At 38.4% G+C, this 13252-nt stretch overlaps 1 protein-coding gene across 4 annotated transcripts in view; it reads right to left on the reverse strand.

The window, feature by feature from the left end:
• MORC1 (MORC family CW-type zinc finger 1) overlaps positions 1-13252 on the reverse strand; it is a 164368-nt gene that overhangs the window by 71289 nt on the left and 79827 nt on the right. For all 4 annotated transcript variants that reach the window (XM_042956950.1, XM_042956947.1, XM_042956948.1 and 1 more), the window contains 2 exons: positions 6052-6180; positions 2767-2872 (listed from right to left, as the gene is read on the reverse strand). In XM_042956950.1, the coding sequence (XP_042812884.1) occupies positions 2767-2872; positions 6052-6180 (235 nt within the window). The remainder of the gene's footprint in view (positions 1-2766; positions 2873-6051; positions 6181-13252) is intronic.

Raw genomic sequence — 13252 nt, forward strand, 5'->3', positions numbered from 1 at the left:
TGTGGTGAACATAGAGCAAGGTATATAGATGTTGAATCGCTGTGTTGTACACTTTGAAACTAACATAACATTGTGTGTAATGTTACTCAAATAAAAAAAATTTGAAACACACACAAAGAGGATGCCTTTGGAGACTGGATGTGATAAGGCAGAAAGAGTACAAGTTTACACCTACAGCTTTAGCTTCAAATTTTAGCTCTGGAGAGGAATCCTGGACAAGTCATGGGGCCTCTCTTAGTCCGTTTCCTCCTCTGAGAAATGGTGAAAGTTCATACAGTTATTGTAAACGGGAAATGAGATAACATATGTAATTGCTTTGTAAGAAAAAGCTGTTATTATATTTCCTGCCTAAATTCTGGTTACACAGATTGTTCATTCAAATGCTGTTCATTGCTATTAACCCTACTGACAATTGGCAATTAACTGCTTACCATAACACTATATTTTCTATAAATACAGATGATGCCACTTTTTGCCATTACTCTGGCCTTCCATTCATCAAATGTTGTCTAAAAACTATACTGCATTTCTCATCACTTTAATACACCAATTTCATGTGATTCTATCCAAATCCAATGGCACAGGGTGTTGCTATTTCATGGTGTATTCTCAAAGTACATAGGTCCATCCTACCATATTGAATTGGAACTATTAATGACTTTCAATAAAGTGTCAACTCTCTAGTAATTGCCCTCATAATCAAGAGTTTTTCTTTATATATCTCCTAAATCTCTTGCTGGCACATTAAGCATATTTTTTGTCCTAATCTTTTCAGTGCAAATGAAATACACATGGTCAAAATTATGTCAGCATGTTTCAAGAATCAAGGACATAAATTATAAATATAAGATGACTCTCTGCATTTTAGGCTTTGAGAGACCATCAGTTTTCTGTCAATGTGGCTAAATTTATCTTGCCTGTCATCACAAGGGGCACTGTAATGCAGCTTTGAAACTAATTTTGCTATGTTCTCTGATGGCATCACCACATTTCAAGAAGAGGGTGAGAGTGTACCAATCCAGGGACAATGGTAAGCTGGAGGTAAAGAAAGCTGTAGAGGACAGATCCCAGTTCTGTGAGTCCAAGAATGCCCAAGGCTGGGCTAAGAAGTCATAGATATATGTTAGACATGTGGGGAGGGACCTCAATTCTTATAACTAAGAAGCCCCCAGTAACCAGAAACTTAGTAAATTGTCTTTCTAAGGGACTCAGCTGGACCCAGAGAAGATACAAAAGGTACTATGGTTACACCCCATCCTAAATGATAGAAAGTCAATTTCAAGAGAGGTTCTGTTACCTGTTCAAGGTTTCACAGCTAATGGAGCCAGGCGTCAATCCCAGGCAGCCTGGCCTCAGAGTCAGAACTCTAAACACTATCCTAATGTTGCATGAAAAGTTTTTACCTCACAGGAAGGGATCAATACTATTAACTATTCTAAATACTGAAATTGAGCCAACTCATGGTTCCTATGTGGGAAATATTTAAGTTTCAAGTTAGGGCTAGAAACTAGTGACAAGTCAGAAGACCCTGGCCAGTAGCTTTAGCAACATGTTTCTCAGCCCCCATCTGGGTTTCAGCTTTCACTTCTGTAAAATGAAGGAATGAGACCAGATCAGTAATGTCTAATCATGCTCGCTGCAGCTCTAAAGCTCAAAGCTCTAAGCTCCCCAGAGCTTTGTACAGAGAGCATAGAACAGAAATGATAAGTGGATGTCTTTGGCCCCCAGATTTCCAGCTTCCATTTCAATCAGGAAAGTTCTGCACTTATCTTATAGATTTGGGGTGTGAGATAAGTGTTATTTGGAAAACAAACAAACAAACAAGCAAGTTCTCCTGTAAAACAAGAAATAAGACTGAAAACCCCCAGGCCATCTAAGAGTCCTTACCACTTCTGGCATTTTCCTTTTTTTCCCCTCTTTTTTCTTTAATTTTATTTTTTTATTTTTTAAAATTTACATCCAAATGGCATTCTCCTTAGTCTCTAAATATGGCTAACCTGAGGACTCCAGGTGGAAGGGGTTTTAGCAGCAGTTTCTAAAATTTTTTTTTAATTTTCTCTCTCTTGGTTTTTTGTTTGTTTGTTTGTTTTAAGGCTAGATAAAAATAACCAAACAGGAATTATTACACTAATGTCTATATTTGCAATATTGATCCACTTATGCAGGCCAAAAACTTAGGACAAACTCTATGGAGAAGCAATGTTTGAATTAGGGGTGCCTTCATTAAAAGGGGGTACTCACTCTTTTCTCCCCAAGGAAGGTCACAGAAGTCTAACAGGCCAGTAATAACAGTGACATTCATCAATACTTAATCAGTCTTTTTCCTGTTTTAGTCTGAACTTCTTCCTCCAGGAGCACAAAGCAATGAAATCAATATGTGACTTAAACAGAAAAAAGCACATGGTCTAACAGGCTAGTGCCCCTGGAGACACCCTCTGGATAAGACTCCTTTATGATAAAGCCATACATTGTGTGAAAATGAACTGGAAGGCAGAACTCAAACACTGGGTCATGGTCTCCTGCTGCACACGTTGCACACAGCTGCACGTCCCCAAAGTTTGCAAATAGTTACATCCAGGTCTCTTATCTTGATGGCAAAGTACATTAACAAAGTGTCTCTCCATAGGTGGCAAAGAGATAGAAACAGTTCACAGGGATGATAGCTATTAAGCTATGATATCTATAGCTGAAATTTCCTAGTCTCATACATAATTATGTTAGGAATTAAAAATGGATAAAGAATTTTAGAAAACTATCAAAAACTACCTGTTTTCCAAGATGTTAGGATTATTTGCACAAATCCAGAGATCAAAAAATTCTTTTTCCTGATAATTGATAGAAGAAGGCAAGACTCTCCATTTAAGGCAAAGATCTGAGAATGAAAACAAAATCACACACAAGAAAGACCACAATCAGAAGTGAACCTAGCACAGTTACATGGCTGATTGCACATACCAAAAGTATGAGCTATCTTTTGAAACAAAGCAAGTTAATCTATCATCACATACCTTTTATATTTGATAGCATAACTAGTCTGGGATTCTATGAGCTACACTGGGGCACCACCACCAATAAATTATTATTATTATTGTTTTGTCATTGTTGTTATTGCTTAAGTTCTTTCCAGTTGGTTTCTGCTAGTTTTAGCCAAAAGAATCTTAACTAATAGATTCCTCTCCACCTCTTCTTGAACAGGGGAACATTTCTAGTGACTTGACTCTTCCATTTTCTCTGATTCAGTATTTCTCTGCTGCCAACACCACTTTCCATCTCCAACCACATGACTAACATAACAAGGAAAATCAAGTTCTCTGAACAATTCACAGTTTTTTTTCCTGTGTTTGTCTCCTGCTCTTATTCCCCTCTCCAGCCTACAGTTTGGTTTCTGACCTCATTTGTCTATTTCTTCCCTTCACTCCTTCATGCCTATAGGACCAAGGGACCCCACTCTTTCCAGGATTAATGCTAATCCTGAATTCTATCCACATACACAGCTCATGGCTCTTAGGTAAACATTTTCCCTGTTCGTCTATGATGGAAACAGTTTGCACACTGGTTCAAGTCACACAGCGTTCAAGTCACAATGGTTAAGAACTGGAATAGCTCAGGAGCCTGGCTGGCTCAGTCGGTTAAGCTTCCAACTTCGGCTCAGGTCACGATCTCACGGTTCGTGGGTTTGAGGTCCGTGTCGGGCTTTCTGCTGACCACTCGAAGCCTGGAGCCTGCTTTGGATTCTGTGCCCCTGTCTCTCTGCCCCTCCACAGCCTGCACTCTTTTTCTGTGTCTCTCTCTCAAAAATAAATAAAAACATTAAAAAAGTTTTTTTTTTTAAAGAGAACTGGAATAGTTCTACCACTTGCTACCTCCATGATTCTGGATGAACTACTTCTCTGTGCTTCAGTATCATTATCTGTAACAAGATATTAATATTAGCACTTACCTAAAGGAATTGTTAAGGATTAAATGACATAACAATTTTAAGAGCCAACATTGCGAGGCACTATTTATGATGCTGAATTTTATGTGTCAGTTTGACTGGGCCGTGGCATACCCAGATATTTGGCCATACATTATTCTGAGTGTGTCTTTGAGGGTGTTTGGGATGAGAACAACTCTTGCATTGGTAGACTGAGTTAAAAAGATTACCCTTCCTAATGTGGGCCTGAAGGCCTGAATAGAACTCCAAAAGGGTTACTAAGAAAGAGTAACCTTCTTAGAGTTCCTTCTAAGAAAGAAGGAACTTTTTCTTCTTGACTGTCCTCACATTGAGCTGAGACATCAGTTTTTTCCTGACTTCCGACTCAAACTAAAACATCGGCTCGTCCTGGGTAGCAAGGCTGTCAACATTCAGACTCGAACCATATTACTGGGTCTCCTGGCCCTCAGGCCTTCAGCCTCAAACTGGAGTTAAATCAATGGCTCTCTTGGGTCTCCAGCTTGCTGACTGCAGGTCTCGGGACTCTTTAGTCTCCTTAATCATGTGAACCAATTCCCTATAATTAATATCTATCCATCTATTCACCTCTCCTTTTGGTTCTGGTTCTCTGGAGGACCCTAATATGCCATCCTAAGCACTTAGTAAATTTTGCATGTGTTAATTCATATTATTTTCATCAAACTGTATGATTTAGCTACAAATGCTAACCCCATTTTAAGAGTCTAAACACTGAGGCTTAAAGAAGGTAAGGAATTTGCCCAATTTCATACAGCTCTTGGGTACTAGAGGCTGGATTCTGACAGTACCCCGCAAACATCAAAAACACACAGAAATTTTCAGCTATTATTAATACCATCCAATAGACTGTTGCATATAGTCATCAATTTCCTCAATTATACCTTCTAAATACATGCCATGTATGTTCTTCTCAAATCCCACGGCTATGCCCTTCTTCAAACGTACAATTTCTCCCCTGGATCCTGGATTATGCCCATGGCATAATCTGACCTCAACCTTTGCTCTAGCTCTCCTCCAAATCATCCTGCACTGAGCTGCCAGAGCAAGCTTCCTACAAGTTACAAACGACAGTCAGGTCCTCTTTGGATCATCCCAGGGATGAGGTCGGAGAAGTGTTCCCTTGACACTGTGTAAACAACTACAAAATTGTGCACACGGCGTGCACTTTCTTTGTTTGCCTGGCTGCCTTCTCCACTGGATGGCAGACTCCTTGCAGATAGAAGAGAGTGTCTTTAGTTCTCTAACCCTCTGTATAGTGGCTGGTAGATGTATCAGAGACATGCACTAAGTGCTGAATGCTTCAGTGATGTCTGTTGTTCTCATACTGAAACACTTCCAAAGACTCTTCATTACTTATCAGAGTAAACACTCCTTACTCTGGCCTTTAAGTCACTCTAATTAAAGTTTACTCAACCTACTCTTAGCTTTTATTATTAATTCATCATTCATTCAGTAGCTAACTTCTAAGTACTAGTTAACACAGTGCTACATATTAAAATTTTTTGAACGACTGTATCTATTATTCTATGACAAAAATTTTAGTTGAAGTATCTGCTTGATATTAACACACATGTCCCACTACATCTCTGCCTGTCAAAATTCTACCTTAGACAGAGGTAGAGGAAGACAGTGGGGGAGCGGAAGGAGCCTAGGCTCACCTTGTCCCATGAACACAACCAGATAACTATCAAATCATCCTGAATGCCCCAGGAATAGACCTGACGGACCTAATGACTGGCAGAACAAACTCCACAACCAAAGGGAGAGAGGAGGCCACATCGAAGAAGGTAAAAAAAATTCTACTTTAAAGACCATAGCACAAGCTACCTCTATCACAAAGCCTGGCCTCAACTTCCTCCACCTCCCTTTTGGAATCCTCAAATAATTTTATGCCTCTTTGACGTCACTTACCTAATTTTCATTTTTATTACAATTCGTTTCATGTGTATCTTAACCTCTCTCCTAGGCCCTAACCCCTTTGAAAGCAAGAACCCTATCCTACCCACCTTTGTCTTTCTCACACCCCATTTTTAACACAATGACTTGCATATTGACTCACTAAGTGTTTGCTGATTGGAATGGAATTCAACACTCACCACACTGAATGATGAATGGTATGGCCATGGCTTGTCTTCTTTGATACTGAATAGAATCTAAAGATTTCTCTCCATCCTTATTATTCTGGTATCCAAATTCATTCCAAAACCGTGTTAGATTTCTATTACCTAAAAAAAAAAAAAAGGCAAAAATTAATGAAAGAAAATGAATCAACAAGATCAGGATTGATAAGCAAAGTTGAATACAAACATGTGTATATACAGTACGATCTCAACTATGTAAAAACTAGTACATAGACAGAAATAAGAAATAAAAGTATTAACATTAGTCTTCTCTGAGTATGAGTGAAATTTGTCTTCTTTATACTTTCTCGCATTTCCCAACCTAAATACAATCAACATATTATTATATTTGTTATAATGGCACAATATTTTTATAACAAAATTAAAAACACTAGCAGTTATAAAAGCATATACATACCTCTACTATTGCAATAAAATACATTGATATTTAAGGCTCTTTTCTTAAATACTCCCAGAAGCAACTGTACTTGTTAAACTTAAAGGCCACCCTGAAGACTATTGGTTTAGTGGGGTGCCTGGGTGGCTTAGTTGGTTGAGTATCCGACTTCGGCTCAGGTCACAGTCTCATAGTTCATGAGTTCAAGCCCTGTTTTGGCCTCTCGGCGGTCAGCACAGAGCCTGCTTTGGATCTTCTGTCCCCCACTTTCTCTGCCCCTCCTCTGCTTATACTCTCTCAAAACTGAATAAACATAAAAAAAAAAAAGACCATTGGTATAGATATTTATCATCTGGCCTCATAGCCACAGTTTCTTCATCTTTATTTTAGCTCTGGTTCTTTTTCCTTCCAGTCTTTTATGCCCTAGCCTTGGCCCAGATTCTACACTCCCTCCTTGCTTAGAAACAACACTTGTCAAGGAGGACCATCAGGAGCCCTTCTTAAGAGGTTGTGTTCTTATCCTTTGATCCAGCAACTGCACTGGTAGGACTCTTCCCTACAAACACACAAAATAAATAAACACACAATATGTATTACAACACTGTTTGGAATGGCAAGAACAACAACAAAAAGTGGAAATAACATAAAAGCCTAAAGAGGAAATGGTAAATGCTATTTCCAAACAAGGAGATACAAGGCGACCTTTAAAACAGGTAGTTAGAGCTAAATGCACAGCTGTTTCAAGACCTTTTGGATAGAACGTTAATGATATTTTTTTTTTTAAAAAGACATAAAACAGAATACCTAGTATAATCAATTTTTGTCATTTATTAAAAGCTTATACATACACAATTTTGATAGGCACACCTTTCTATTCCTAAAAGAAACAACAGGAAGTTTTAATAGTAGATGCTACCGGAGAGAGGTTGAGAGGTTGAGAGGTTGAGAAGGCCAAGGAAGACACTTTCACTTTCCATTTTTAACTTTCTGAATGCTTTGTTGTTTTTTTAATTTTTTAAAAGTTTATTTATATTTTGAGAGAGACGGAGAAAGCGTGAGTGGGGAGAGGCAGAGAGAGAGAGGGAGAGAGAGAATCCCAGACAGGTTCCACACCACCAGCACAGAGCCTGGTGCCGGGCTCAAACCCATGAAACAGTGAGATCATGACCTGAGTCGAAACCGAGATTTGGACTGAGCCACCCAGGCACCCCCTGAACATTTTGTATATTTTTACCTGGCACATATTACTTTAAAAATGCTTTTTAAAAAAAAGAACCTATGCTTACCATTCTGTCCAATATGGTAACCACTAACCACACATGGCTACTAAGCACTTGAAAAGTGGCAGATATAAAACATTTCATCAATGTACAAGGTCAAAACAGTGAGGGTCTAACATACATACCTTGGAAATAAATATATGCAACAACCTGAACACAGGACTGTATAATCTATGCAGAATACAAATAAACATCCTTACCCCTTACTGTTCCTGTTAAAATTTAGGTCCAGAATGCTGTGTGCCATTAAGAGCAGCAAGGAAAGAATGCAGACTTCCAAAGGAACTATGAAATTGGGCCAGGCTGAAAGCTGTCCTCACAAATTCCCAGGTCTCCTCCCTTGTCTCTTCATGGAACTGCTAACAGCTCTCACGTCAAATTTCCCTTTGGACTCTGGTTCTTAGGCTTTTCTCAACTCAAACTCTTGGCTTTTGCTAACTGTTCAGCAGGTAGTCTTGCCCCAGCCCCCAGACTCCACTTCTTCACTGCACACCACATTCTGAAATGTTCTTTGGTGTCTGCACAGGGCTTGTAAGACCTTGTTCTCTGATTTCCACATGAACTACTCAGTTCTTACTGTGTCAAGGCAAGAGCTACTGTTTAGATTAAAGTCAGGAGGCTTCAAGTGTTGTCTCTGCCACGCATTAGTTGTATAATTGTAGGAAGCTACTGAATTTTCTGATCATAAAGTGAGTGTTTACAATAACTTGCTTTACAGGGTTATCATAAGGAATAAACGTGAAGGTGTGTTAAAAACTACAGCACTCTTGGGCACCTGGGTGGCTCAGTCAGTTGAGTGTCCAACTTTGGCTCAGGTCACGATCTCACCATTCGTAAGTTCGAGCCCCGCGTCAGGCTCTGTGCTGACAGCTCAGAGCCCGGACCCTGCTTCGGATTCTGTGTCTTCCTCTCTCTTTGCTCCTCCCCTGCTCACACTTTGTCTCTCTCTCAAAAAAAAAAAAAATAAATAAACATTAAAAAAAATTTTTTTAAACCTACAGCACTCTGCAGAAGTTTAAGCTGCTGCTGCATTATATTTGTCCTCTCTTTAAATATTGCTTCCCCAAGGAGGCTGTACCTTTTGAAAGGAGAAGTTGTGCTTTATAACTTTGCATGCCTTCAACACAGAGGTCAGCATTCTGCACGTAACAAGCCCTCAAAAAATGCTGCTTCTAATCTTGACAAAATATGTTATTGATATGCTGTTATGGTTTAAAATGAAGGTGAAATAATGTCTCTCCCTGAAACATTAACTGAACACAGTTAACACAGCCCAACTCACTTCTATAACAAGTATCAACCATGAACCCCAACATAAATATTCTAAGGTTTGTGAAGCTACTAGGATGTTAGAAACACCAGCACACACCTCTCAAGGGTAGGAGGATAATCTGTGATACACCACTCTTTTTTTTTTTAATTTTTAAAAATGTTTACATATTTATTTTGAGAGAGTGAGCAAGCAGGGGAGGGGCAGAGAGAGAGGGAAACAGAATCCCAAGCAGGTTCTGCACCATCAGCATGGAGCTCGATGTAGGGCTTGAACCCACAAACCATGAGATCACAGCCTGAGCCACAATCAAGAGTCGGACACTTAACTGACTGAGCCATCCAGGTGCCCCTTTAAAAAAAAAAAAAATTGATGTTTATTTGTTTATGTGATCATACCACTCTTTAACACCTACGTATTACATTTTAGTTTACTCTATGCCTATTTTTCCCTCTAGAGAGTGAAATCCTTGAAGACAGTGGCTATGTTAGGATCTTGTTTTCAGAGGCAGACACATAGAGCTTAATGTTTACTTATAAGACTAAATAATACTGAAGAATAACTGGCGATCAAAGCAAAACATAGAACATTCAGTAGCCCAAACATCATGACCAGGCCTGATAGAAGACACACTAGTAGAGTAGATATCAGGACAAAGAAAACAACTAGAGTTATTCACTCAGGGTCAGAAATGGCGTTTTCTAACTCTCAACAGAACTTCAACTTTTCTTCAGATAGAAACTACTCAAACATGTACAACTTACAACATGTTATTAAAACCAGTTTCCAAGGACTGGACACTGAAGACTAGGCAGATGCTTCATCAACGGGATTAAGCAAGCCAGAGATTGGCAGTATGAGGAACCCTATCATGTCAATTTCTTTTTTTTTTTTTTTAATTTTTTTAATGTTATTATTTATTTATTTTTTTTGAGAAAGAGAGAGACAGAGCATGAGCAGGAGAGAGACAGAGAAAGAAGGAGACACAGAATCCCAAGCAGGCCCCAGGCTCTGAACTGTCAGCACGGAGCCCAATGTGGGCTCAAACTCACAAATAGCAAGATCATGACCTGAGCCAAAAGCAGATGCTTAACCGGCTGAGCCACCCAGGTGCCCCTTATCATGTCAGTTTCTATTTTCTTTTATGTATTATTCAGTCTGTAGAGATTTATACAGATATCCCTGAAAAAAAATTGCTCCCATAAAAGGGAACCTCCACCAGGCTATCAGTGGATTTTTTAGGAGAAACTTTGCAACCCATGAGAGTGTGGGATGATATAATCAAAGTGCTGAAAAAAATGACAAGAACACCACGACCTACCAACCAAGAATAATTTACCCAGCAAAGCTGTCCTTCAGAAATTACAGAGATGCCTAGAATTTCTGAAACACAAGCTGAGGGATTTCATTACCAGTAGACCTGCTGTAACAAGAAATGCTACAGGGAATTCTTCAAGCTAAAATGAAAGGACACTATTTTAGTAACTTGAAAACATGAAAATATACAACTCACTGGTAAAATATGTATATAGATTCAGAATGCTCTAATACTATGATGGTGGTGTATAAATCATTTAACTCTATTATAAGAGTTAGACAAAAGTATTAAAGATAACTATAGCTATAATAATTTCTTAATGGATACACAATATTTAAAACGTGAACTGTGAAATAAAAAGCAAATAATGTTTGCGGGGAAAGGGAGTAACAGGGTAGAGTTTTTGTATGCAATCGAAGTTAAGTTGTCTACTACACTTCAATTCAAAAAAAAAGAACATTGACAGAATTCAATATCCTTTCACGATAAAAACTCTCAACCAATTAGGTTTAGAAGGAATGTACCTCAACGCAATGAAGACCATTATGTCAAGCCAACAGCTAATATAATATCATATTCAATAGCAAAAAGTTAAAATCTTTTCTTCACAATCAGGAAAAAGACAAGGATGACTACCCTCACCACTTCTAATCAATGTTGTACTGGAAGTCCTAGCCAGAGCAATTAGATATGAAAAAAATAAACAGCATTCAAATCAGAAGTGAATAAGTAAAAAAAAAAAAAAAATCTGGTTTGCAGATGACATGATAGTATAAATGGAAAATCTAAATACTCCCCCCAAAAAAGTGTTAGAACTCATCAAAAAAAAATTCAGTAAATCAAAGGATACAAAACCAACATACTAAAATCGGTTGCTTTTCTGCCACTAACAATGAACTGAAAGAGATAATAAAGAGAAATTAAGAAAACTTTCCCATTTGCAAAGTAATGTTGAAAAAGAAAACCAAAGTGGGAGGCATCACAATCCTGGACTTTACCCTCTACTACAAAGCTATCATCATCAAGACAGTATGGTATTGGCACAAAAACAGACACATAGGCCCAGAATTGGACCCAAAAACGTATGACAAACTAATCTTTGACAAAGCAGGAAAGAGTATCCAATGGAAAAAAGACAGTCTCTTTAGCAAATGGTACTGGGAGAACTGGACAGCAACATGCAGAAGAATGAAACTGGACCACTTTCTTACACCATACACAATAAAATCAAAGTGGATGAAAGACCTAAGTGTGAGACACAAAATCATAAAAACCCTAGAGGAGAAAGCAGGCAACAACCTCTTTGACCTCAGCCACAGCAATTTCTTGTTCAACACATCTCTGAAGGCAAGGGAAATAAAAGCAAAAATGAACTACTGGGACCTCATCAAGATAAAAAGCATCTGCACTACAAAGGAAACTATCAACAAAACTAAAAGGCAACTAATGGAATGGGAAAAGATATTTGCAAATGACATATTGGATAAAGGGTTAGTATCCAAAATCCATAAACTTACCAGACTCAACACCCAAAAAACAAATAACACAGTGATGAAATGGGCAGAAGACATGAACAGACACTTTTCCAAAGAAGACATCCAGATGGCCAACAGACACATAAAAAGATGCTCAACGTCACTCATCATCAGGGAAATACAAATAAAAACCACAGTGAGATACCACCTCACACCAGTTAGAGTGTCTAAAATTAACAGCTCAGGAAACAACAGATGTTGGCGAGGATGTGGAGAAATGTGAACCCTCTTGCACTGTTGGTAGGAATGCAAACTGGTGCAGCTGCTCTGGAAAACAGTGTGAAGTTTCCTCAAAAAATTAAAATTAGAACCACACTATGACCCAGCAATAGCACAACTAGGAATTTATTCAAAGCATACAGGAATGCTGATTCATAGGGGCACATGTACCCCAATGTTTATAGCAGTGCTTTCAACAATAGCCCAATTATGGAAAGAGCCCAAATGTCTATCAACTGATGAATGGATAAAGAAGATGTGGTTTATAAACACAAAGGATTACTACTTGGCAATGAGAAAGAATGAAATCCTGCCATTTGTAACAATGTGGATGGAACTTAGGCTAAGTGAAATAAGTTAGTCAGAGAAAGACAGATATCATACGTTTTCACTCATATGTGGAACTTGAGAAACTTAACAGAAACCATGGGGGAAAGTAAGGGGAAAAAATAGCTTCAAACAGAGAGAGAAGCAAACCATAAGAGACTCTTAAACACAGAGAACAATCTGAGAGGTGATAGGCATTGAGGAGAGCACTTGTTGGGATGAGCACTGGGTGCTGTAGGTAAGCGATGAATCACGGGAATCTACCCCAAAACCAAGAGCACACTGTATACACCGTATGTTAACCAACTTGACAATAAATTATATTTTTAAAAAAATAATACTTAAGATTAAATTTAACCAAGGAGGTAAATGTCCAATACACTGACAACTGTAAGACACTGATGAAAGAAATTGAAAAGATACCAAATAAAGGAAGAATAACCCCTGTTGTTGGGTTGGATGAATTCATATTTTTTAAATGTTCATACTACTCAAAGCAATCTACAGAATCAATACAAAAGAAGTACAAGAAACAATCTCCAAATCTGTATAGAACCACAGAAGACCTCAAATAACCAAGACTATCTTGAAAAAGAAGAACAAAGCTGGATGCCTCAGCCTTCCTGATTTCAAAACATATTACAAAGCTGTGTATTTAAAACAGTATGGTAATGGCATAGAGGCAGACACATAGACCAATGGAACAGAACAGAAAGCCCAGAAATAAATCCCACCCATATATGATCAACTAATATTTGACAAGTGCACTGAGAACACACAATGGGGAAAGGAGAGTCTCTTCAATATAAAGCAGTGGAAAAACTAGATATC

Source organism: Panthera tigris, chromosome C2 (assembly GCF_018350195.1).
Source record: "Panthera tigris isolate Pti1 chromosome C2, P.tigris_Pti1_mat1.1, whole genome shotgun sequence".
In the NCBI taxonomy this organism is placed as follows: domain Eukaryota; kingdom Metazoa; phylum Chordata; class Mammalia; order Carnivora; family Felidae; genus Panthera; species Panthera tigris.